General features: G+C 39.2%; 2 protein-coding genes across 4 annotated transcripts in view; both read left to right on the top strand.

Moving 5' to 3' along the window:
- The window catches only part of OTOGL (otogelin like), an 82,161-nt gene extending 70,778 nt beyond the window's left edge, over nucleotides 1-11,383 (top strand). Inside the window, exons 50-57 of the mRNA XM_079992039.1 lie at nucleotides 16-79; nucleotides 829-1,007; nucleotides 2,527-2,631; nucleotides 4,476-4,595; nucleotides 5,644-5,689; nucleotides 8,097-8,168; nucleotides 9,176-9,255; nucleotides 10,668-11,383. Of these exons, the coding sequence (XP_079848165.1) occupies nucleotides 16-79; nucleotides 829-1,007; nucleotides 2,527-2,631; nucleotides 4,476-4,595; nucleotides 5,644-5,689; nucleotides 8,097-8,168; nucleotides 9,176-9,255; nucleotides 10,668-10,868 (867 nt within the window). The 3' untranslated portion in view covers nucleotides 10,869-11,383. The remainder of the gene's footprint in view (nucleotides 1-15; nucleotides 80-828; nucleotides 1,008-2,526; nucleotides 2,632-4,475; nucleotides 4,596-5,643; nucleotides 5,690-8,096; nucleotides 8,169-9,175; nucleotides 9,256-10,667) is intronic.
- A 3,952-nt stretch (nucleotides 11,384-15,335) lies between these two features.
- Nucleotides 15,336-25,756, top strand: part of PTPRQ (protein tyrosine phosphatase receptor type Q) — a 108,272-nt gene continuing 97,851 nt past the window's right edge. For all 3 annotated transcript variants that reach the window (XM_079991791.1, XM_079991790.1, XM_079991789.1), the window contains exons 1-11: nucleotides 15,336-15,359; nucleotides 15,843-15,943; nucleotides 16,821-16,958; nucleotides 17,901-18,036; nucleotides 18,482-18,733; nucleotides 19,587-19,804; nucleotides 20,596-20,782; nucleotides 20,910-21,194; nucleotides 21,952-22,236; nucleotides 23,007-23,276; nucleotides 24,420-24,680. In XM_079991791.1, the coding sequence (XP_079847917.1) occupies nucleotides 15,896-15,943; nucleotides 16,821-16,958; nucleotides 17,901-18,036; nucleotides 18,482-18,733; nucleotides 19,587-19,804; nucleotides 20,596-20,782; nucleotides 20,910-21,194; nucleotides 21,952-22,236; nucleotides 23,007-23,276; nucleotides 24,420-24,680 (2,080 nt within the window). In that variant the 5' untranslated portion in view covers nucleotides 15,336-15,359; nucleotides 15,843-15,895. The remainder of the gene's footprint in view (nucleotides 15,360-15,842; nucleotides 15,944-16,820; nucleotides 16,959-17,900; nucleotides 18,037-18,481; nucleotides 18,734-19,586; nucleotides 19,805-20,595; nucleotides 20,783-20,909; nucleotides 21,195-21,951; nucleotides 22,237-23,006; nucleotides 23,277-24,419; nucleotides 24,681-25,756) is intronic.

Below are 25,756 nucleotides of genomic sequence, written 5' to 3'. Positions count from 1 at the left end.
TTTTTCATATCACAGGGAGAAGTTCAGAGAATAGATGGCAACGTTTCTAGCACGTGTGGCTGCTCGCAGTACACCTGTGGTATGTTTTGTGTGTGTGTGTGTGTGTGTGTGTGTGTGTGTGTGTGTGTGTGTGTGTAAACACACAATATTATCAAGATCTGTATATATATCCAATATTGTCAATATCTGTTTTTAATAGATACATACATATGTTTGGCAGCAAACCCCAGAAATCTTCTACTCTTAAATTTCTCACTGAATTCTTGGCATGCAATTAAAGAATTGCATTCAAATGCAATTAAATCAAGAAAGGGGCTACCTGATGGAATAGAAATATTTCCTACTCACTAGCTTTATATCAGCTATGTTTCTCAAGGCTATTACATCATACATTGTTGATATGGCAAGATAAATCCTGTTCTTTTTGTATCTGACTTTGAACCAAAAAATAAAATATAAATTTAATTAATTGATATAAACTTAATTAAAATTAGATACAAAGCTACTTCTGTATAGTGTGAAAAGCATGATTGGATAAGCATTGAAGGCCTATCTTTTACTGAAAGCAGAGACATTCTGGATTTGTAAGTAAAATCGTGATCTGAATTTATTTCCCTCATAACTACAAACATTCCAGGGGATTTAGCAATGATAAACTTGATAGAATACCAGGATTATGTGGGGTTTTTTTGTTGTTGTGTGTGCACGTATAGAAATACATAATTTTTCTGTGTCAGATAGAGGCTCTAATGCTTCTTAAAGGTAGAAGGTTTATAACTTCTTGCACGTTCAACATTTTTAACACAACTATTTCATTTTTTACATTAGAAAAGGATAATGTCTGTGTATTCCAAGAAGTCACCATATTGAGCCCTGGTCAGTCCATGATTCAATATTTGGATGAAGATCATTGCTACATAGCAAGATGTTCACAGGAAAAAGACCCTAGCACAGGATTTCATGCCATGGATCTGATCGTAGTTAACTGTTCCCAAAAATGTGAAGCTGTAAGTATTGTTACCTCCAGATGCTTTTGGAACTCCCATGATCCCTAGCTAGCAGGACCAGTGGTCAGGGATGATGGGAACTGTAGTCTCAAAACATCTGGAGGGCCAAGTTTGAGGAAGCCTAAACAAATGAGTCGGATTCAGTGCTTCCATTCCTTTGATGGAAGCTCCTCCACTTAGTGAAATGAAATATCTGGGTCCAGTACAGTGACTGGGAAAGACTTGTCTGAAGAGAGCCGCTGCTAGATGGACCAATGCTCTGACTGCATTCAGCACAGTTTCCTTTGTTCCTTTGGTGAGATATTGCCAGGAGTGCAGTTAGCTGCTCTGGCACCCATAGCAGCGGGGGTGGGGCAATTTGCCCACAGGGGCAGAGTGATCCACCCATGGGGTGCCATGGTGATCTGCGAATGGGGGCGCTGTGGTGATCCGCACATGGGGATACTGCAGCGATCCACCCTGGGGGGCGGTGCAGCAAGGCGAGCTGCCCACAGAGTCCACCTGACGGACGCAAGCCCCACACTGCCATTTTGGGCAGCGCAGGGCCCCAAGCCACTACATCGCTTCCAGGAGAGACGCATGGCTCGGGCGCCCTGCAGGCCAGGCCCCGCAGTAAGTGCTGACCCCCACGGTATGCCATTTTCTTACCCCTCCAAGGATGACACCCGGGGTGGACAGCACCACCCACACCCCTCTTCCTACGTCCCTGGATATTGCATATCCACAGATCAACTTTGCCTTCTTGCCAGGTGCTGTAGTCTAAACCACTGAGCCTTTTGGGCTTCCCGATCAAAAGGTTGGCAGTTTGAATCCTAGCCATGGTGTGAGCTCCCATTGCTCTCTCCCAGCTCCTGCCAACCTAGCAGTTTGAAAGCATGTCAGTGCAAGTAGATAAATAGGTCCCATTGTGGTGGGAAGGTAAACGTCATATCTGTGTGCTCTGGTTTCCGCCATGGTGTTTTGTTGTGCCAGAAACAGTTTAGTCATGCTGGCCACATGACCCAGAAAGCTGTCTGTGGACAAATGCCTGTTCTCTCATTCTGAAAGCAAGATAAGTGCTGCAACCCCATAGTTGCCCTTGACTAGACTTAACCACCCAGGGGTCCTTTTTCACTTGCCATTGAGCAGGATAATTTTAGGCCTGCATGATAAGACAACTGGAAGAAATCCTTTTTCTTGGAACAGTGGCATCCTTTCTGCACCTCTCTCCTTATTTACTTATCTTAGGGAGAGGCCTCCTGGACTGTGGATAGGAAAGCAAAATCAGATTTAGTGTGTAAATTGCATGAGAAAGCTTTTCCTCTCAGTTGGTCTAAGGGCTGGTGGCAGTAGTTACAAGGTGGCAACATGTTCACAGCAATGACATGGGAACAAAGAAACACACAGAAAACCGTAATATCAACATTTTGCTATCACAACACATTAAATCCATGACATGGTTGTAGTTATTAGTATGTATTTGAAAATAATGCTTTTAATATTATCCTTTTTAAACACAAAATATCTATATTTTTAACAGCACCAAGTATATGTCCCATCTCCTAGTCAACACGCTTGTTGTGGTTCCTGCATAAATGTGTCCTGTATTTTCTATTCTGGCAATGGAACCTCAGTCATTTATGAAGTAAGTCCTCTGGAAAAGTTGAAAAAAATAGACTACATTATCAGAATTCAGACTATGTTGTCTTTAATTTATAAAAATTATTAAATCCTATAGAAGATGTTCCACATATTCCTACTCTTGATTCAAACTTTCTTTGGTTGGAAGCCACCTTGAATATTTGGTGCTTGTGTCCATATGGGCGTCATAACAAGCCAGAAAATAGTTAGGGCTGCCACCTGCACAAACTCTTGTAAGTCAGGTGATGTTTGGCACATTTGATCCAAAACACTATAATTGAAAATCTAATGTGTAGGACCTGAACACAGTTCAACAGCAGCAGCTCTTTCAGACCTCTTGGTACCAAATTCTTGTTCTAAAATTATGGTCCAGATCTTTATGGGATTTTTCATCCCACAACACTGCCTCCCTTCTTATTTCATACGAGGTAAAAAACAGCATAAACCTTGGATGCTTTCAGGCAACCTGTATTTTCAACAAAATATGGATTTTTAACTTACTCCTGTATTTGCCTTGGTTGTTTGTGTGAGTTACGTTGTAATGGCCATCGCTACAAACAATTAAAAAATCTGACCAAAAAACCCAAACAAACCTGTAAGAGGCCAGAAAGAAGCTATCTCCTCTCAGTTGCACATCCTGCTTTGTAAGTCAGTTTAAACCCGAGTTTCCCCATTTAGATGTCACAGGAAATTAACATGCCATGTATACAGACAGAGGGGCAGGGCAAGGAGGGAGTGGATGGGCATACCATTCACAGACCAACCCTGTTATTATGTGAACTGAGCCAACAATTAAGAATATTGGATGCAAACTACAGCATGATGTCATAATTTGAAGTGGATGTGCAAACTATGTTGCATCTTAACTGTGACTGAGTACAGTCATACCTTGGATCTCAAATGCCTTGGCTCCCGAACAAATCAACTCCGGAATGATTGAAACCCAGAAGTGAGTGTTCCGATTTTCGAATGATTTTTGGAAGCCAAATGTCCAGCACAGCTTCTGTGGCTTCCAATTGGCTGCAGGATGCTCTTGCAGCCAATCGGAAGCTGTGCCTTGGTTTTCGAATGGTTCTGGGAGTCGAATAGACTCCCAGAATGCATTCTGATTCAGAACCAAGGTACCACTGTGTTGCACTGGAACTGAGTAAATCACGGTTAAAGCCGCCTCTACGCCTGCCGCATAGCAAGGTAAGAAGCAAGAGTTCTGCTAAGTTGTTATATATGCACTCTCAAGGCAGGGCTTTATAAGCTCAGTTATGACTCTACTCCAGGCATAGGCAAACTCCATCTCTCCAGATATTTGGGACTACAATTCCCATCATCCCTAGCTAACAGGACCAGTGGTCAGGGATGGTGGGAATTGTAGTCCCAAACATCTGGAGGGCCGGAGTTTGCCTGTGTCTGCTCTACCCCGTGCCTGGGAATCCCCAAGTGGTGTGAAGGCAACAAACAATGGTGAGTGCTAGCCAGTGTGGTGTAGTGGTTAAGAGCGGTAGACTCGTAATCTGGGGAACCGGGTTCGCGTCTCCGCTCCTCCACATGCAGCTGCTGGGTGACCTTGGGCCAGTCACACTTCTCTGAAGTCTCTCAGCCCCACTCACCTCACAGAGTGTTTGTTGTGGGGGAGGAAGGGAAAGGAGACTGTTAGCCGCTTTGAGACTCCTTCAGGTAGTGATAAAGCGGGATATCAAATCCAAACTCTCTTCTTAATATGGTGTTCTCAGAAAACATTGATTGTGGTCAGTTCCATAGCCATTAAACCCTAATGTCAAGTTAATGTTCCTCTGGTCTTTTAATCTGTTCTTTTTTCTCCTGAAGAATAACATTTGATCGCTTACTTTATAGGAAGGAAGCACATGGGACTCAAACTGCACTAAATATGAATGCACAAAGACTGCTGGTGGTGCAATAGTGCTTGGCTCCAGTGTGGTTTGCCCACCCTTTAATGAGACTGAGTGCACAAAGGTTTGTAATCCTATACATATTGTATACAAATGAAGAAATATATGAAATAACATTTTTCTCGAGCATGCAATCCGCTTGTTACTGTTTAATATAGAGAAAATGTCTACATTTCAGTGTTTTCATTAATCTTTTTTTCTGAATTACGCCAGACGGCAAATAATATCTTAATTACATAAAGTCTTATTTACATAAATGAAAATGTCATTATCTGTCCATGAGTCCATGAGCTTTCTGGTGCAAATGTGGGTGGTTCTGCATGAATGCTTGTGGATCTGCTTCTTTCATTGAAATGAATACATCAGAACTGATTCTAATCAGTGGATTAGAATAAATGTGGCTAATGCAAAGGCTCACGGTTTTCAGATTTTGTGACTCGCAGTGTGTCTGCTCAGAAGAAAACCCAATTGAGTTAATTGGGACTCACCGTATTTTTTGCTCTATAAGACTCACTTTTTCCCTCCTAAAAAGTAAGGGGAAATGTGTGTGCGTCTTATGGAGCGAATGCAGGCTGCGCAGCTATCACGGAAGCCAGAACAGCAAGAGGGATTGCTGCTTTCACTGTGCAGCGATCCCTCTTGCTGTTCTGGCTTCTGAGATTCAGAATATATTTTTTCTTGTTTGCCTAGGTGCGTCTTGTGGTCTGGTGCGTCTTATAGAGCAAAAAATACGGTACTCCAAGATGAATGTGATAAGGATTGCACGTTAAGGATTCTTAACATGAAAGTTATACAGGAGTACCAAAGGTAGAGCTGCCATAGGCTCAGAATTTCCCAGACATAGCTGGGATTTGCCCGCCAAAAATTGCGTCTGGGCGGAATTTCCAAAAATTGGAAAAAATGTTCGGGAAAACCCAGCTGTATGGCAACCCATGTCAGAAGTGTAGATTTTGTGGCAAATTCCATATATAAAAAATAGCTCAAAAACTTTTTGAAATATGACAACCCTACCAAAGATTAGTCGTCCCTGGTTTACAAGAGTCATTCAGACTTATCAAGATGTTCCTTTGGGCACAGTCTGTTTTGAAATATTCTTTTTTTTATTTTCCCAGAATGGAGGCACTATAGAGACATATAATGATGGCTGCTGCAGGACGTGTAAGTGGAACAAAAGCTGCATTCAGTGCTAGTTGTATGCTAGTTTGGCTTCGGTTTCGGATAGCTGTGTATGTTTTTCACTCCTTTTGAGTGGGACATGTGGAAATAAAAAGCATGCCATCCCAAATCATGTAATGTATGTGTAGTCTTAACAAATGTCATTGACAAGCCTTGCTTTATATGGCTGCTCACATGGTGATTTTGGTTGTGTGTTTTTTTGGTTAAACTTTTTTTCTTCTGGAGTATAACCAAATCTCGCCAAATACAGCAGAGGGTGAAACTAAAAGCTACTTTGTATTTTTAATAAATGAGGTTGTATATATATAGCTATAGCTATAGATATTTGCCTAGATTGTTCCAGAACAATTCATGCACACATGTTTGAAATAAAAGTTCAAAAAAAATAAATAGAGAATTGATTTATAACTTAGTGTGATGGTCGTTTTAGGTTCTCCTGTTATGTGTTCTCTAGGAATAAATGTTTTTCATCTTCAGTCCAAGTCCATATATAACAAGATATTTAAGTGAGCAAAATTATGCATAAAGAATTTTTAAAAAGAGACAATTTCCCTTGTAAGAAGTTATGTATCAAATTGTAATGCGCAAATGTGAAGCCATTTGCACAAAATATTGTATGGCATATTCCAATTTCAGAATCAAAAAGGTCTCTCTGACATGAATTAGCACATCTGGATAGTGAAGGACATTGTACACTTGGATTCTCTTTTGACAGTTTCCCCTAGGCTTATTTTGCAGTGACCTAAACATTTCAGAACTTTGATAGCCAGTGGGAACTTTTCACAGGCCTCATTCACATACCACATTGAACCATAGTTCAAAAGCAAATATTTAATGTGAATATGAAGAATATGAACTGTACGAATATGAGGAATTGTAGACATTTTAACTGAGAAGGAAGAACAAACTTTCAACACCTGCATGGGCTCTAGTAAGAACGGAATTGGGGGGATCACAAACAACTCTAAGCGAAGCACTAAAGAAATACAAAGCAAGCTACACAGATTGGTGGTTCCTAACATCTTTACGAAGGGAAAGATGTTTGTTCTTTATATTCATTGGGAAATCTTTCATGCTGCAGTTCACTAAAGCAGACTGAAATGTAATCAGCCCAACAGGAGATGCATTTGATGATCTCCTAGAAAACCTGCCTCTAACAATTTGCCAAATGTCTTGGGAACTTCTGTTCCATGCAGCTGCCTTTTTGTTTCTTTAGGATCTGGAAAGCACTTCTTGCTTGTGCCTGGAGCCCCCCCCCCCTTTTCCTTTGCATATAGGCCACACCCACACTTCTTTTCATTTGAAAACATAATACTGCCTGAAGGCATGTATCTGCAAACATGTGTTCAGGGCATCTGGTATGGGCCTTGCATATATAATGACTAAAGCCCTAGATATGGCTTTGGCTAAAGAGATCACTATTTTGAGTGATAGACATGAATGGCCTGCACCTGGCCACCACCTTAAATAAGCTAGGCATGGGCTGATCGCAGCCCCTCTGATTGGCTAAGTGGGCACTGCCCACCTTTACCTAGGAGCCCGATGTGGCTGGAGGTGCCAGGTGACCATCACCTTCCCTATCCGTGTCAAAAGATAGTGGCTTCCTCATTCGCACCATGTGGCAATGGCCGCCCACCTGGAGTTCCAGGTGAGCGAATATTTTGAGTGACAGACATTAGGAAAAATATTAAGGAGAATAATTCTGCTATGTAGATAACCAACGCTGATTAAGCTCTCAATGAAGCCACATCTTTCTCCTTCTCCATTCACTATATGAAGCAGACGAGTTCAGTGTACTCAATGTATCTTCAGGGTATTATGAAAACTCCGTAGCTTTTGCAGAATTCCATAGTCTTAGGAAAGGCATTGTTATACTTCAGAACCATTGGGTGAAATGGCTTCTAAGAACAAAAAATGCAACAAAATTAAATGCTATTTTACATGCTAATAGAGAATGTTTATATATATATATATAAAACTAAAAGCATGTGCTTTCTTTCATAAAGCAGTTTAAAAGTCAGCTCCAAGTATAGCTTGCAGCTCCTTGGGTTTTAATGGGAACCAATAATCTTCATTTTAACAGGAGAATGATTAAATGCATGCTAAGTGAGTTCATATATTTAATTCTTACCTTGCCAGAGTCATAAGATGCCCCCTAGAATAATTATTTTTAAATCTCTTGTGTGAACATTGTAGTTTTGTTACCCAGGCAAGTCTTAAAGCGCAGGTTGTCAATAATTGAGAAAAATAGGAAGACTTTTTTCCTATTTTTCAAAAAGAAAAAAAAAGAGAAATTACAGTTGGCAGTGTAAGAATTAATACAATGTTATTCTTGTAAAAATATGTTTTTATATTACAAAAAAACTTATGTTCCCAATAATTCTGCCAGGTTCTGGACGGGGTGTATTACCCTTTGCCATTAGCCCCGTAGTCTCTACTGATAGTATTAATTGTGAACCAGGTATTACTATTTTTAATAATGTATTTTGTTTCCTTTAAAAATTGTTAAAATGTTAATATTCTTTATAGAGATGTTGTAGATATGCTTCTGTGACTCAGTGTTTCCAGTATTTATTAGATGACATTACACACCTTACTTAGTTCATGCTTATCGCTTTGCAGAATCAGAATATTTGGGCCATTTGTTTTAAAGAGAAAATTGCTGAGGCTTTTTCTTTCCTAAGTAAAGAGCCACCTTGCAGTGATGGCTGTCACAGTGCTGTGCTAGGAAACAATTAAGTTGTGACTGAGGGAAAGATGGTGCCCTTATTTGTGTTGTGAGTTTGCGTTGTGAGGTGGTGGATGTGGGGGCATTTGTGATATAGACACATGCATCTATTGGCCTAGCTGTTCACAAAAAGAGGTATATCATAGAACTGTCTTTTAACATTGAAATAATGCTTCAATTCCCATGGCTGATGGAAGCTCCATGATTGTATTGGCACTCCTGTGTAGATTTCACATTTTTATCCTTGAATCCTCTCAACATATGCAGTGAACATGGGAGTGTTAAAAATGGATTAAAAACCTATTTGGAACAATTTCTGACATATATCATGCTTCATCTCTTCCACACAAAATGGATTCTATCAGGAATGTTCCTGCATCACAAACCAGTACTGAAGAATTTACTCTTAAGTTAACCCTTAACAAATGCTCATTAAAAGGCCATTGTCCATAGAACCATGAGATAGATTTTAGAAATTCAATATGGCTCCTGAGTTCTCACTTTTGAAACCAGTCCTAGAATCACCTAATGAGAGGCTCCCAGAACTTCTGGACTGATATCTAAGCATAAGGATGGCAGGTTGGTGGGAAGGATGAACTGCTCTGGAGCATGTTCAAAAGCACCAACACAAACCTAAAGGCCTCTTTGAATCATGGCCTAATGAATGTTATTTTGAAAATTATATTCCTGGTTTAGCAAGTATATATGAGTAAATGGCAGGTTATTTTATTTTCCATTAGGCAAACGAGATGAAAAGATTTGCCAAAAAGTGACTGTCAGAACAACTATAAGGAAACATGACTGCCTAAGTCGGAGCCCTGTAAGTATAAGTGCCTAAAAGGGGGTATTCGGTTGTTGTATAGGGTGTATATAGGTATAGGGTGATATATAAATAATAATAATAAAGGTTACTTCCTTCCAGTCAGTGTGGGTAATAAAACAAGCCAACCATTAAAACACTCAAGGGTAGTGTGCAAAATAAAGACACACCCACACCTACAGACCAAAATAGGACCCACAACTGCCCTGACATCTGGAAAATATCTCACCCCGGCAATGTCCTCCTACTCATATATGTATTTACAGTTTAATTGCCTCTTCCCTGAGAGAAATGCTGAGCTCTTCTGTTCAGACTCCAGATAAACTGTACACAACGTAATTGCTGACACCAGGCAAGAGCACTGACGTCTATCATTAAATGTCCTCCTACTCTAAACGAAGTGTGCCAATATATAACAGATGCACATAATGTGCTTTAGAAACAAACACCCCCCCTTTGTCTTCTCACAACGGGTATGCCTTTGATGTCATACAGAATAAAATCTCTTTAAGAGATCAAGATATAATACCTCTGTTTTGTGAGCTACCAGATAAAAGATAATATATTTCCATGTAAGTATATACAATCAATCATTTACTATAATGTCTCACAAAACAGAGGTATTACATCTTCCCACCCTTAAGGGGCGGATTTCATTTCTATATGTATATATTAATTACAATGTTTTTGAAGTATAGTTGATATACCGTGGTTATAGAGGTACATTTGCAGTTGCAGCTTAACCAATACAAAGGTTAGGATTGGGCTGAATTCATTTTTCAAGTTACACGAGTTAATTTTTACAGATAAATGAAACTATCGGAGCAGGGTGCATATTTTTATGGCAAATTTGGCATGTGAGGCGAGTTCTTTAAGCTCTTCTTTCTTCTGCATCTCCTGGGAATGGATGTATCTCCATGTTTGGCTTGAACAAATGCTTTAGATAAATGTTTTGGTAGGTGAATGGAGACAATACCCTGTCAGGTTGCTGAGCAGAGACCTGCTGGGCACAAATCACCTTCTCTTTCTCTCTCATTTGTGTTTGCCTTAGATTGGAGGCACAACAGATGTTTGCTTGAGGACACATGTGTACTTGTAAGGAGTTGGACTCTGAGCCTCTTACGCTTTAGTTGAGGGATCTATTCCAACTCTGCAATTATGCGATTCTATCTTTCATGTGAAGTAAGAGGTGGGGAGTGTAACTTCCCCATTCAGCTCTGAAAACAGCCTGTAGCAACCAGAGCTAACTAGTTACCTACAGATAATGTTCTCTTTTTGGGAAGCAGCCCTGTGAAGTCATTAGATGAGGTGTGCACAAAGTAGACATTCACCCAAAAAATTGCTTCCTTCCTCCTCACCCCAAAGCATCAAGTAACGGATTATTTCTTGCTTCTTTCTGTCTCTCTTAACAGATTAATGTGGCTTCTTGTGATGGAAAATGTCCATCTGCCACAATTTTTAATATCAACATTAATAGCCATTTAAGATTCTGTAAATGCTGTCGTGAAAACGGAGTGCAGAATCTCACCGTGCCACTCTACTGCTCAGGAAATGGCACTGAAATCTTGTATGTCATCCAGGAGCCCACAGACTGTTCATGCCAGTGGAATTAAGATTGTCTGGAATCTTACGGAAGACCATAACCAAACAGGCTACTGTATGTTTATTATTGTATTCAGATTTAATAAATATCTTATTAATATATAAACATATTTTTCATGTTTCATAAATATATTAAAATTGATAGTATTCACTGTTTTAATGCTACAGCAAAATTGTACATGTTAACATATATGCAAGAATTAGTTCATTTTAGTTCATCGACTTAACTTCATTTAGATGTGTGAATTAATCAGTTCACGATAATGTTAATCAAGTACACATCCCTAATGATAACTGGAAACCTTTTGTAGCTTATTAGCGTGTCTGTTGGTATCACTCATTTATACTTACAATTATTGTAAACGTTACACTGTGCAGTAAAATGTTTGCAATAAATTACTGGCAAACTGGTATTCCTTGTTTCAGTTGTGTCTTTCTGTTTGTTTTCTATCTTCCAGCACACTTTACATTTTTTGTTTTCCTTTTGAACATCCCCAGAATCTTGTGGCTACTGTTAAAGTATATCTGAAAACTACTAATTAATCACTGCTGACATGATTTGATATTTACGGGGTTTAAAAAAGAGCTACAGGTGTTTGTGATATGTCCCTTGGATTAAAGTGATACAAAATTTATGTATACTTCTGTTAAAAGAAGAAAATGGGTGGACTTTGGGTGGACTGCTATTATTATTTAAACAATTTAAAGATATTATATTACTATTTTGATGAAAATATCTGATAACTTTTTGTTATAAATATATGTGATTGTTCTGCAATAAATACTACAGCTTTGGAATAACCTGTATATTGCGCCCAATACTTTGACAATAGTATCAGGAGAATTTAAAAATGTGCAGTATAATGAAAGTCAAAGAGCATAGTTACTTCTGGAGTTAGTGTCTTATGTAGAATCTGAAAGCTCCTCACTCTGTATTAAAACCAATCTGAGGATTTCAGACAAGCACCTCATCATATTAAATCTTAGTGCAGTCATGAGAAAGAGGAGTTCCACATCCAATGACGCATATTAGATTTGCAGATTAGAGCAAATTCAGATAAACACATGTGAAACTCTGGACTGTGCAAAACTATTTACAGATACAAATCTGCTGATCTAAGCACATCTTGAGAACCATGGGGCATTATTGAATTGTTAACCTACCTGCAACTTCTGAATACTGTGCTTTTGTTACATATCCTATTAAGTAAATAAATATATTTTAAAAGACACTTACATTACTATGAATTATTGCACTGTGTTTGTGTGTATGAGAGAGAGAGAGAGACTGAGAGACAGAGCTAGAGAGGGAAGGAGGAGGTGCTTTGCAGTCCTGCAGTATGCAAACTCTGACTTTTGGCTCTGGCTCTGCTCAAAGCTCCCAACAGAAAAAATGTTCCCCATTCCTGGTGTAACCTGTAGCTTGCCCCCTGGTTTTACTTTGTGAATATTTTTAATTAACTCACAATGTTCACTAGAAGCAGTGGAAAACAAAAATATTTTTATTTAAGGAGTATCTCCTTAATTAAGATAAAAAAAATGCACCACCCAAGCAAAAATAACTTGCTTTGTTTTTAAAGGAGTATTTATGCTGATTATTGAAGACTGGCCCTCACTTAAAGTTTCCGCTTGGCAAAAGTTATAATGTATCTGTTTCACACTCTAGATGATCAGTGAACATGACCCCCATTATATGGAGGAAAAGTGCTCTTGCACAAGAAAGCCGTATCTATGCTTATCTTCCTTTAAAAACTTATTTATATGCTGTGTCATCAGTGTTACACCAATCATCTAATACGGCCGTGGCCCCAATGCAGGAAATCCTACAAATATACGCAGATACAATATTACTTCCTGCAACATAAACACAGTTTTGGATATATCTGAATTGTATGCAACAAATTGAGACCAAATGTTAAATAATTGCACTGAAATGTATTCAAACAGCAACATAGTTTTTTTTTTTATTTCTACAGTAAAGCAGAGTTTGTTTCAGGTGCAGGGAGCTGTTTGCTATTAAGACATTGTATCACATTTACTTTGTCATTGTTCTTAAAACTTAGGAACATAAGAAGATCCCAGCCAGATAACACCGGAAGCCCATTTAGTTCAACTCTAGATGAATTATGAACAAGTTAAAAGGGACAGGGACTCCACTTTCTACATCTCCATTCAGAGACCTTTCAGTTCATTCCTATCTGCTTCCTGTTCCTTAACCAGTTCCTGACCTGTCCTCTTATGCTAAGAAGAAGAAGAGTTTGGATTTGATATCCCGCTTTATCACTACCCGAAGGAGTCTCAAAGCAGCTAACATTCTCCTGTCCCTTCCTCCCCCACAACAAATACTCTGTGAGGTGTGTGGGGCTGAGTGACTTCAGAGAAGTGTGACTAGCCCAAGGTCACCCAGCAGTTGCATGTGGAGGAGCAGAGACGCGAACCCGGTTCACCAGATTACGAGTCCACGGCTCTTAATCACTACACCACACTGGCTCTCTATGCTCTGCATTCAGAGACCTTTCAATTCATTACTATCCTCTTCCTGTTCCTTAACCAGTTACTGACCTGTCCTCTTATGCTAAGCTTTAGGAGTCTTTGCTGAGACTTCATCAGAAGTTTTTTTAAAAGCCCAAGAGCACCATGTCAACTAGATAATCTCTTTCTATGCTTCTTGACACATTCAAAGAAATCTAAAAGGTTAGCGAGGGGACTTAACTGCACAAATCATGCTAGTTCTGCTTCAGCAAGTCTTATATGATTTCCGCCAGTTTTCCAAGGACAAACTGGCTTGTTATTTCCTGGATCCCCACTGGCTCTCTTTTTAAAAAATTGTGTTAAATGTGGCAACTGATCTTAAGGCCGAGTTGCATATTTTTGTCATAAGACCGACAATTTCACATCTGAGTTATTTAAGAACTCTCAGGTGGATTCTCTATCCAGAACTGTAGTTAATTTGTCAACTGGGTCTAGAATTTCAACTCTCACCATCGTGATTTGCTTTATCTCCATATTTTAAAACAGAAGAGTTATCAGATTTTGGAGTGATCTACATAGGTAATTTCAAAACATTGCAGGAGGCTACAAGAGGTTTATAAATGTAGTTTTTAATGTGTAAGTATCCCCTCTTAAAGTTAGTTTACCCCTTTCCTTTGGGATGTTCAGTGTTTTGATAAAAGCTTAGACTAGATTTGGAAACCTAACAAGAGCCCTGCCAGATCAGGTCAAAGGCCTACCTAGCCCGGCACTCTATTCTCATAGAGATCAACTGGATCCCTATGGGGAGTCCACAAGCAGCATGAGTGAAACAGCACTGCAATTCCCAGTAACTGCTAGTTCAAAGCACATGACAGAGGTGGCAGAACACATCCATCTGGGTATGAAGGCCAGTATAGAAATGTAATAAATAATAAAATAGCTCGGTCTGTAGAGCATGAGACCCTTAATCTCCGGGTCATAGGTTTGAGCTCCATTTTGAGCAAAAAAATTAAAAATAAATAAATCCTCCACTGCAGTAAGTTAGACTAGAATGACCCTTGTTGTCCCTCCCAACTCTACAATTCTATTTTTCTAATACCCCACCTTTTCCCCTGAAATGACTTTGGGCTAGTTCAGATGCTCTAGGGTTGGGCTTTTCGTGGAGATTGGATAAACCTTTGGTCAACTCAGTTTGAATCCTTGAGTGATGACAGCATTCATTTTCACTGTCCTTTTCAGTGTGAGGCCGTAATGTCCATGAACACCTGTCCACAAAAATGGAAACAATTTTCTTACGGGGTGATCTGGAGCTTTAGGAATCTGGTGAATGAAACTATATAATTGGTCAGTTTGATTAAATTGGGGGGGGGGTTAATTTTATTTTGTTTTTTTTACAGAAGTCATGCAAATCCAACCCTCCTCTCCCTGCCCTTCAGGTATTCCTCCTCTGAAGAGAAATGGATTTCAAGCTTCCATTTCGTTTTCACCTTGACCCTTGAGCCATTGTGTGCCTTGTGGGTCCTCCAGTCTTAAGGCTTTGCTGGGTCGTCTGCACTGTTATTAATGCAAATCTCCTGAATCTTAAAAAACACACACAACCCAATCCTAACCCACCCATCTCCCACAAACAGAATTTCCCCCCTTCTTTAAAAATAAGCTGAGCGTTTATAGCTATCCGGATTTGTCTAATTCCAAATGCATTTTGGAGCTCAGGATTCAAACTGGATTCTTAAGGCAAAGTTTTTTAAAGGGGGGTGGGGTGGGAGCGCTCGTTCCTATGGACCTCAGAACGAAGGTGTCAAAGCCTCCCCCTGCTGCCTCGCCTTCCTTTCCTCCCCTCCTCAAGTTTCCATGGAGACCTCCCTTCCCACGTACCCCCCGCTGCAGCCTAAAGAAGGGAAAAAGGCGAGACTCGCCAGAAGTAATTGGACACGGGGACCAGAAAGCGCCCGCGCCAAGGAAGAGCTGGACACGCAGGAGAAGACGGCGGCTGCTCGCCTAAGGCGGCCTTCCCTTCCCTTTGCCAGCAGGTGGGTTCTGCGCAGCTGGGGAGAGGGAGCGCGAAGATTTGAAAAGGGCGCCGGGGAAGAATAGGAGGGAGGTTTCTTTCGCACGTGCGTTTGGGGGCTTCCTTCGCCACCTCCCTCTTAGTGCGTAAAAGCGCATGTGAGAACTAAATGGACTGGACGACAGACTATTCTAAACACATTCCCCGCTCCCCTTCTCGCGGTAAGGCAGGAAGGTTGCTTCTTTTTGCTGGCAAGTGTGTATAACTGAAAGCTTAGCACCATGGGCGTAGTCAAAGGGCGGGAGGGGTGGCAGCTTCCCCCCAAAATCAATACAAATCTGAGGTCCTACCCCTCCTAACAGAAGCCTCCCCCCCCCAAAAAAAAATCCTGGCCACGCCTATGCTTAGCTAATAACAATGCAGTAGATGAAAAAAAGCAATGCAACAAGTGGATGCTGCTATATTAAGTATCTTATTTTTCTACGTTTATGCAACCATAATTTAGCTATTGGGATTCTGACCCAAACCAAAATCTGAGAGCCAAAGCAATCCCACTCTATGGACAAAGCGGTTTGGTTACTGATTGTTATACAGTGCGCATTTCAGGTAAGACATTGTGAGCTCTGTTTATCTAGCATTATTTGTCATGTTTGCATAAAGTGAGCTATTCTTTGATGTTTCAATTACAATAACAAATTGCTTCGTGAATTACAACAAACTATGGTTTGATTTGTTAAACTGCACACATAAAGGGAAAGCTAAGGAGAAGTTAAAGATTTTCTGAATGTGGACATTGTCTGCATTATCCCCATCTAAGCTTCACAGCAAACCATTTGGCAAACCTAGCAGTTTGAAAGCCCGTCAAAGTGCAAGTAGATAAATAGGTACCGCTCCGGCGGGAAGGTAAACAGCATTTCTGTGCGCTGCTCTGGTTCGCCAGAAGCAACTTTGTCAAGCTGGCCACATGACCAGGAAGCTGTACACCGGCTCCCTCGGCCAATAAAGTGAGATGAGCACCGCAACCCCAGAGTTGGTCACGACTGTACCTAATGGTCAGGAGTCCCTTTACCTTTATCCTTTTAAAGCAACTCAAAAAGGTCATCAAGTACCCTCATGTAAGATCTCCTTGCTTCTGGGATGATGTCGTGAGCATGCAGATCTAAGTCCTACGATGTGCCATTTTCAGGGTGTCCAGTGTCTATACTAAATACTCATGAATGCTTGAAGGTTGTGTATCCCCAAAGATCCTTGCAGATTTGCACATGCCCAGAAGTTTAGTTTACTTTCCTAGTCAAAGAAGAACCTCTTGGTAAGGTGGCAGTTTAAAGCAGCTGAGCATTACAATCTAGATAAGTTCATAATATGAAGCTAGGTAGATATTAGCTTTGATGACTGCTAAGTGATATGTAGCAACAATATATTATTTTCCCTCCAAATATGCACTTGATTATCATTTGACATATACTGCATCTTTGTTTTGCAGATATCTGGTGGCCTGGAGTGTGGTCAAGTAAAGAAGCCATCTAGAGCTGTTTTCTTGGAGTGGTCAGAGTTTCCGAAAGGGAGGAATCCAGATTTTTACGTTGTAACATATCACCTCACTGATGACTTGGCTCAAAAAGTAGGCTGTATGCTTAGCATCACATGCTTTCAGCAGTTACACTAATTTGATTTGATCGCAGGATTTGGTTGAACATGTTTGTTTAAAAAATAATGTTGGCAAGGGTGCTTTGGTTGTCTAAAGAAAGTTTAAGAGAAAATGGTTAACCTTTGTGTAATCCCTATGGGTTGGAAAAAAAGGAAGTCTAAACAGGGAAGATGTTATAAGGACCCTTCCAATCCACATGGTATTAGGCAATCTGACCTTTATTTCACCTGAATGTAATAGTAAATGAGTCTGTTGCTGCACTTGCTGGACTCTCTATAGTTCTTTTAGTTATAGACCATTCCAACAGAAATGCCATTTGAATGATTATAACCTGGGCGCTTGTGATAAATAACAAAACCATAAAAGAAATTGAAACCACAATAAAAACAAAAACCAGTCAGCAAAACAGAAAGCCTATACAGTGGTACCTTGGGTTACAGATGCTTCAGGTTACAGACTCCGCTAACCCAGAAATAGTACCTCAGGTTAAGAACTTTGCTTCGGGATGAGAACAGAAATTGTGCATCAGCAGTGTGGCGGCAGCAGGAGGCCCCATTAGCTAAAGTGGTACCTCAGGTTAAGAACAGTTTCAGGTTAAGAACAGACCTCCAGAACGAATTAAGTTCTTAACCCAAGGTACCCTTAACCCCAGGTACCACTGTAATAATATAGATTAGAGGCAAGAGGGAGGAAACATTGTTGCAGAAAGATTACAGGGTGGGAGGCATAGATGCATGGAAAGGCATGCCAGAATTTGAGAGCTGCAATAGAAAATGACCTTTTTCTCATGGAAGATGGAACTTGAGGGAGAGGAGGATGAGATGCTCTTTAATTAATACTGTATTTAGAATTACTGCCTCAGATACAGTGCAATATTAATTCTTTTTTAAAAAATAGCACTCTTTTAAATTGCAGAATGTGAAAAGTGTTTCCACAACACAAGTAAAAGCACAAAATGTTACAATTCTGCTTGAGGAAGGGAAGAAATATGATGTGATGGTGCAGTCACTGAAGAATGGGAAAATTCTACATGCAAAATCATTCAAGACACGTAAGTATAGGCAGCTCCCTGTTTATGCAGAGGTTACATTCTGAGACACCACACACTTTGGTGAAATCGCATATCATTGAAACACATTGAAAAAGCCTGCAAACAGCCTTCTCCGCCCTTTTAGTGATGTTTTAGTGACATCTTTATGCTGTTTCTGGGTCACTTCCGGGTTTGGTCTGATGCTCGTATACACGGTCGCTCACATATTGGATGTGCCTAACTGGGGGGGGGGGGGGCTGTACAACAATGTAGGACTTACTTTTAACATAATCACAAAGATGGAAAAGGTATATGATTACATTTAATATTTTATAATAGCCAAGTTGATATTGAACAGAAACAGTCTCTCACACACCCCAAATCTATTATTTTGGAAAAATTTTTTTTAATTGTGTGAATATTTCCCCCCTATTAATCTGATGAAATTTTCTAATTTGGTTTGCAGGTGGAATTTCAGACATCGTCAAAACACACGTGACAAGTACTAGTGCATTGTTTAGCTGGAATATTCTAGCTAATGATTTTTCTGTTGAAATTTCTTGTAATAACATTTCTCGGATGTTTAAGCACAATGAGGTCTTCTATGAATGGACAGATCTGAGACCTGCAACGTTGTACACTTTTAGTTTTAAATTTAAACAGCTTCACTTGGATTTTGTTAATGTGTCTCAGATGCTGGATGTTCACATTGAAACAGGTGTGTACTTCAAATTTTGTATTTTGCTATTCCTGGTCTAAAAGCATCTAATATACTGAATTTAGAAATGACCAGTGCCTGGATGGGAGAGTGTCTGGTAGCTCCATGTAGACCATTTGTAATTTCTACAAAGGAGTAGAATACAGGTATAACCAGGGCTTTTTCCCAGCCGGAACTTGCTGGAACTCAGTTATGGCACCTTTCAGGTGGGTGCCATTGCCATTCTAAGAGAATGAGGGAGGTGTTCATTGTGAGTTCTGGCACCTCTTTTGCTAGAAAAATAGCACTGGATTTAACCAATTAAAATATGAGTGAAACCAGGCTGATGTCACTGCATGCTTATGAACCTATGAATCACTGAAGTTAGAAGATGGCAGTGCCCCATAGGTTCATCTAGTGGCAATCCACACTTCCATCACCTGGTTCTGGTCCTTGACAGCTGCCCCACCCTCCCACCACAGCCTACCCCACATTGCTCCAGAGAGGTCTTAGTTGGCTGAAAGTGGAAGGAGGTAATGGGAAACTTTTCCCCATGAACTTCCTTAAGTTAACCTAACATTTTACTAATGCAATACAATATAAATATGCACATTAAAAGACATAGTGCTATTCATGGTGTCAATCTACAGTGATGTGAATACAGGCATTGTTATTCCAGTACAACTCAAGTAGATTTATAAGAGCATCCTTTTGTATAAAACTATGATGATTTAATTTGTTTTAGAAAAAATAGTGGGTGGGGTGGGTATGCTTAATTTAACTGTCATCATATAGGAAAATAGATTTATTTAGTCATGTGTGCATGTGTGTTGAGAAATGATTTTGGAATACTGGAATTATATGTCTATTGTAGGTTTGTGTTCAGATGGTTGGACAGCTTTCAAGCATGGCTGCTATAAAGTAAGTAAAGAAAGCAAGCCTTGGAGTGTGGCACGACAGAGCTGTGAATTATTTTCAAGTGGGGCACATCTTGTTGATATAAAGAATAAAGAAGAACATGCATTTCTTACTTCTTATCTGCGGTCATTCAGTCACATAATCATGCTATGGACAGGTCTCAATGACATCAAGGTCAGTATACTATATCAGAGGTTAGTATGTTAGATCCAGCTCTGCTCAGTCATTTGTACTTTTTACATGCATTCCTAGCTGGAGCCCTTACTCTGGGGTTGTGGCGCCCATCTCACTTTACTGACTGAGGGAGCTGGCGTTTGTCCACAGACAGCTTCCAGGTCATGTGGCCAGCATGACTAAGTCACTTTTGGCGAACCAGAGCAGCACACGGAAATGCCGTTTACCTTCCTGCTGGAGCGGTGCCTATCTATCTACTTGCATTTTGAGGTGCTTTTGAACTGCTAGGTTGGAAACAATGGGAGCTCACCCCGTCACGGGGATTCAAACCACCGACCTTCTGATCGGCAAGCCCAAGAGGCTCAGTGGTTTAGACCACAGTGCCACCTTGACTCAAATTGCCCTGACATAGCAAGGAAAGTATCTGTGGTTTTTGAGGGGAGAATTGTACAATCAAGCACTGCTTCCAAGGATGGAATGGCAGCTTTATTTTAATTAATTAAGTTACAGTGCACTTTTAATTCACTTGAATCTCTCAAGTGGAGGACAAGAATAAAAAATAGCCAAATTCAACAACTGATCTCATATAGTAGGAGGAAAAAACCCAACAATTCCCAGTATACTAGAAGGTCAAATGCCTGCCTAAAAAGAAACATGCTTTGACAGCCCGCCTAATAAACTTGCTCAAAAGGAACAAGGCATGGCACTTGTTTGAAGTATATCAGGTGTATTGTGGAATGCAGTTATCTAAAACAAGGAGGAATTTATTACTGTAATTTTGATTCTTGCAGGAAGAAGGACATCTCTCATGGACAGATGATTCCCCATATTTTGGACAATCTGAGTTCTCTTCTCTGCCAATGATCCCAGAAAATGAAACTGATTGTTATGCATTTCAGCGAAATTCTAGTGGTCCAAATTACTTTTTCATGCCTTTCTTCTGCTATATCCCATTGCCCTATATTTGCAAATATGAATGTAATTATTTTATTACTGCTATCAAGTTAAAACATTTTATTAAAAGATACTTTTAATGAAGAATAATTTAAATTTTATGATCAAAAATGGCATTTGGATTTAAAGTGTTAAAAATTGTTCTTTTCAGTGTCCTCTGTTCCTGAAAACTTCACATTTAAGGTGCAGGATTTTGGCACAGATGAAGCAGCACTTTTTTGGAGCAGTTTGATTGGCTGGTTTACTTCAGACTTTCAGCTCAGTATTAAATACTACTTTGAACTTTCAGAACAACATTCTGATACTTTTACTCTAAATTCAACGCAAACAAAAATTTTGAAATTGTGCCCTGGTCGTTTGTATAATTTTTTATTATCAGCAAGAAGCCCTGAAGGGGCACATATTAGCTTACACCCAGTGAGGATGCTAGAGACAAGTAAGTTGCATTACAATAAAATATGATATTAATGTAGCACATTTTTAATATATGTCATCCATGGAAAAATAATATATTGTGTTTTATATAGATCAATATATTGATCTATATATTTTATATAGATCAATATATTGATCAAAGATCAATATATTGATCTTTAAATCTCTGCATAAAAAAAGCAGAATCAAATGTTGGTTGGAACAGACCCACTTAAATCAATGGAACTTAAGAGTTAGTTATGAGTAGGGATGGAAAGACCTGCCAATTTTGGTTCTTTCACTTTCTCATTTTTCAAACCTCACAGTTCAGTTCTCCACATTTCTGCAGCAATTTAAGATTTTTTTAAAAAATCTTCATAATAATTCTCAAGATTTTTTGTGTGACTTCCCCCCCAAACCCCCAATTTTTCTATTCAATTTTAACAAATGTACACATTTTTGCAAGTAATTTCTCCTATTCTCCTATTCACAGAGAAGGAGATGTATGTGCTTTCCTCCAACACTGTGCACCACTAAATTGATGAAAACTGGGCCAAAAATGTATGTGTGAGAAAATATGATAAGTTAAACAATAATATAGGGAGATAGAGATTTGAAGACTTTAAATCTAAAAAATATTTAATAAACAACAACAACAACGTAGTTGAGTCCAGCCCATAGACTGTAAATATTTTATTTATTGCACCTTTGTCTAAAAGTATTTGTACCAACAGCTACTTTTGTATCAGAATTCTGTTTTCCTATCTTTTGATCATTAGGGCCATTACATTTACTCAATGTAAAGGCAACACGGGTGACATCATCAGAAATAGTTTTGCAATGGGATTCTCCAATGAGCCCATGTAATGCATCCTTTCATCACTACCTAATTAGCATCTTAGAGAGTGGAACAACAAAGTGGGAAGCCATTCCATTTGGAAAAAGTAACACTTCTGCTGTAATTGGAAATCTCAATCCATACCATCAGTATCAGCTACAGATTCAAAGTGTAGCTGAAAAGGGAACTCTAAGCTGCTACGAGGATCCTATGTTAATAGTAACAGGTACATAATTTTTATTTTATAAACAATGTACATAATTACTTTTAACTGGTAGTAATTTAGGATATATATCCTAGGACTCCTAAACAAAAGGAAGAAATGTGGAAGATGATAGCATCTACAGATAAGTTCAGCATGCAGTTAATTATTTATTTCACAAAATTTATACACCACTTGATTGTAAGAAAAACAACAACCTCAAATCCTCATTCTTAAGCAATCTTATTTTCATTCACTCCCCCCTCTCCCTGCAGTCCCTTATGGTGCCAGATGTTTACTCCTGGGTTGTGAAGGAGATGGAACTGTAGGGGAAGGGTAAATTAGTAAGAACGTCTCCTCCTTTTTTGCTAAAATTTAAAATGTTTATCCAAGTTGTTAGAGAACATGTGTTACAATTTATGCAGTTCTCCCATTTTAGTAACCACGAAGGAATGTCAATATTCTAAAATAATTACCGTTTTTTTCCATGTATAAGACTAGGTTTTTTCCCTAAAAATAATGTCAAAAATTAGGGGCGTCTTATACATGGATACACCCCCCATTTTCTTAAATCTGAGTCCCCCAAAATAGGGGGCGTCTTATACATGGGGACGTCTTATAGATGGAAAAATACGGTATTTTTGTGAAGCTATGACTGAAACAATACATGCTTTTTCCATCATTGACTGCATGCATCCTTCTCAACTGAGAACCGAGTTTTAAAAGGAGAGCTAATCAACTAGGAATAATTTGTCTATCTGATATGCGCTGTAGATATCATTTTCTTTGTTTAGGTGTCAGCCCACCTACGAATGTATTCATCCATCCAGAAGATATAGGAGAGGACCATGTAATTATCTACTGGAAACTGCCACAAGAGGGCCAGGAATCCTATATCCAAGCAAGACCATCTGCAGTTGAGGATAAAAACATGGTGTTCTTAGTAAACAATACAGAGAGTTTTAAAATTGAACTCCTAATACCTGGAATGACTTATGAAATAGGAGTGGCTACAGTAACAAATGGAAACAAGAGTGATCTAATTACCATTCAATGCACTCTTAGTAAGATGTTTTAAGACTTTTTTTGAGGGAGGGGAAAGAAACATTGTTGTTAGGATACACCCCCCTTTAAATTGTTGTATATCAGTTGTGCCATTGCAGACACATGTCTACTCAAAAGTAAGTCCTGTTGAGTTAATGGGGCTCATTCATAGTGGGTATAAGAATGCAGTCTAAAAGAAGTATATTTATTAGTAGTAGTTGCTGTAATCCAGTATGGATGTTTATCAGTTGGATCAGGATTAAAGCCTGTGAAGGAAAGTCTTATGGTGAGAGCTAATATTATGCTAGCAGGACTTCTCCCTCCCTTCTCCCTGCAGTCCCAGTACCCCAGCCTTCCAAAGCAGATAGATTATGGGAGTGGAAGAGAGGAAGGGAAACTCTTATTTGTGTGAATGGAAATCCATTGCACAAGTAGGTTGCCATAATATGAAGTAGACGATAGAAGCAGAATTTATTTCAAAGCACGCTAACACAATATTTTGGAATTGTTGCCTTGTGGAAATGAGACATTACTTTCATTGCCAACCATCAACTGGCTTGAGTGGGAATGAGAGCACAGTGGTTCCCCGTCCCCACTTCAAAATAATGACACATGGCCTGAGAGCAAGAGAATGTGTATGGTAATGTTTTTCAACAGTCATTTTAGAAAGAATACCTATAATTCACTTCAAATACATGTAAGGTTGTGCAGAAAAGATAGTATTCTAAAACAGTAGGCAACACATGAAATATGAACACTACATAGTTTGTCAAAGTGGCATGACCATTTCCATTGTTCCATAAATTTTATTTCTTTAGTTTAGTAGTTGATACCCATATTTTGATGAGATGGGGTAGATGTGAGAAAGTTCAGCTGGAACATTAAATCAGGCCTTAGGCCAGTCAATCAGGAGTTGATTACTCTTCTGAACAGATTGGATTGTCAAATCATTAAACCCTCTTGATGCTTCCATTGAAATGAACTGTATTTGTGTTGACCACCTAGCACCACTATAAAATCCATTGTTTGCCAACAATATTGTATCTGACAATCCTTACTTTATAGTCCCCTGCATTAAAACATGTGGTCTACATTTACTGTTCTAATTTACAGCTGTTTATAAAACATGTTTGATCTGATCCCTCCTTCTGTTGTCACTCTAGAACCCAAACCAGTACAGATTGTCATCCCCTATGAAGTTCAAAGTCATTCTGTAGTTTTATTTGTTCAAATGCCTGCTGTTGGAGTCTTTGATGGCTTACACGTCATGAATAAAAGAGGCCCTAATGCAACTACAACTTTGTCAACTGATGGGAAAGTAACTATAGAGAATTTAATCCCGGGCACGGAATATGATTTTTTTGTTTCCACTACAAGTGGATCTATGTTAAGTTCTGTATACCACCTGCCAGCTATAAGAACATGTAAGTTATTTAAGGTTATGTGATTACATCCTCTTCCTTCAATATGAAATCTTGCTGTAATTTGTCTAGTCCATATATTGTTTTCATAACTATATGTGGAAGTATTTGTCAGGGCCATTTCTGATTAACTTACGCTGATAGTTGTGGACTCATGTTGGCATTGCTGATTTATTAGCATCTTAATGTTTTTATTGATGACATAATATATTGTCTATAAAATTATAGGTTGTATCCAACACTGCAGTTCTGTTCATGCAGCAGACATCATGGTGCACAATGAGATGTCCATGACTTCTCTGCCCTACAGCCCTGTATCTCAAAAGCATATATTGGGTTTACACCAGGAAAGAAAAGGAAGGGGGAGTCCCAATGCATGCATGGAAATCTACTTGACTTATATATCATAATTTTTTAACTTCTCTGTAACTTAGTAGTTCAAAATATTCAGCCTAAGGCTGTGCTTGTTTTCTTGGATGTAAATTGCAGTGGAATTCACTCCCTAACAAGTATGCATAGGATTGCAGTCTTGGATGATATAAACAGTATCAGTGTTTGTGATACAGCATTTGAGACCACAGATTCTAATGCACATTAGCATTTCTCTGTGTACAGTAATATTGAGGGCTCAGATGGTTCTACCAATAACTGCAATCAATGTTTATAGGGGAATGGTTAGATGCTGAGTCAAAGTATATGAACCTTAATTTTTTTTTTTTTTGTATGTTCATGTAGTCCTGCTACAGTACAGAGAATAGGGGGAAAGAGTAACCTGTCGATTTCATGACTGTTCATCAATCTCCTTTTTAGTTGCATATTTCCCCACCTCCTTGTATGCATATTTTTGGCACTGAAATAAATGGAGGTGGGTTACACTTTAAGCAAATAGTAAAAGTGTAGCCGGAAACATGACATTTTTAACATAGTATCTTTCTGGTGTTTAGATGTGCAATATTACAATCTATTACTGCATTTTCCAACAAGAAGGGAAAACCTCTTCGAGGAAATGGGGAGGTTTATCACCATCTGATTCTATGTTTTGGCATTTCGTATGCCTTCACTGCAGCTCATCTCTTCCT

This window comes from Podarcis cretensis (assembly GCF_951804945.1).
Source record: "Podarcis cretensis genome assembly, chromosome: 10".
NCBI lineage: Eukaryota > Metazoa > Chordata > Lepidosauria > Squamata > Lacertidae > Podarcis > Podarcis cretensis.
The sequence above is the reverse complement of the archived record's forward strand: the minus strand, read 5'-3'. Positions and strand labels throughout refer to the sequence as shown.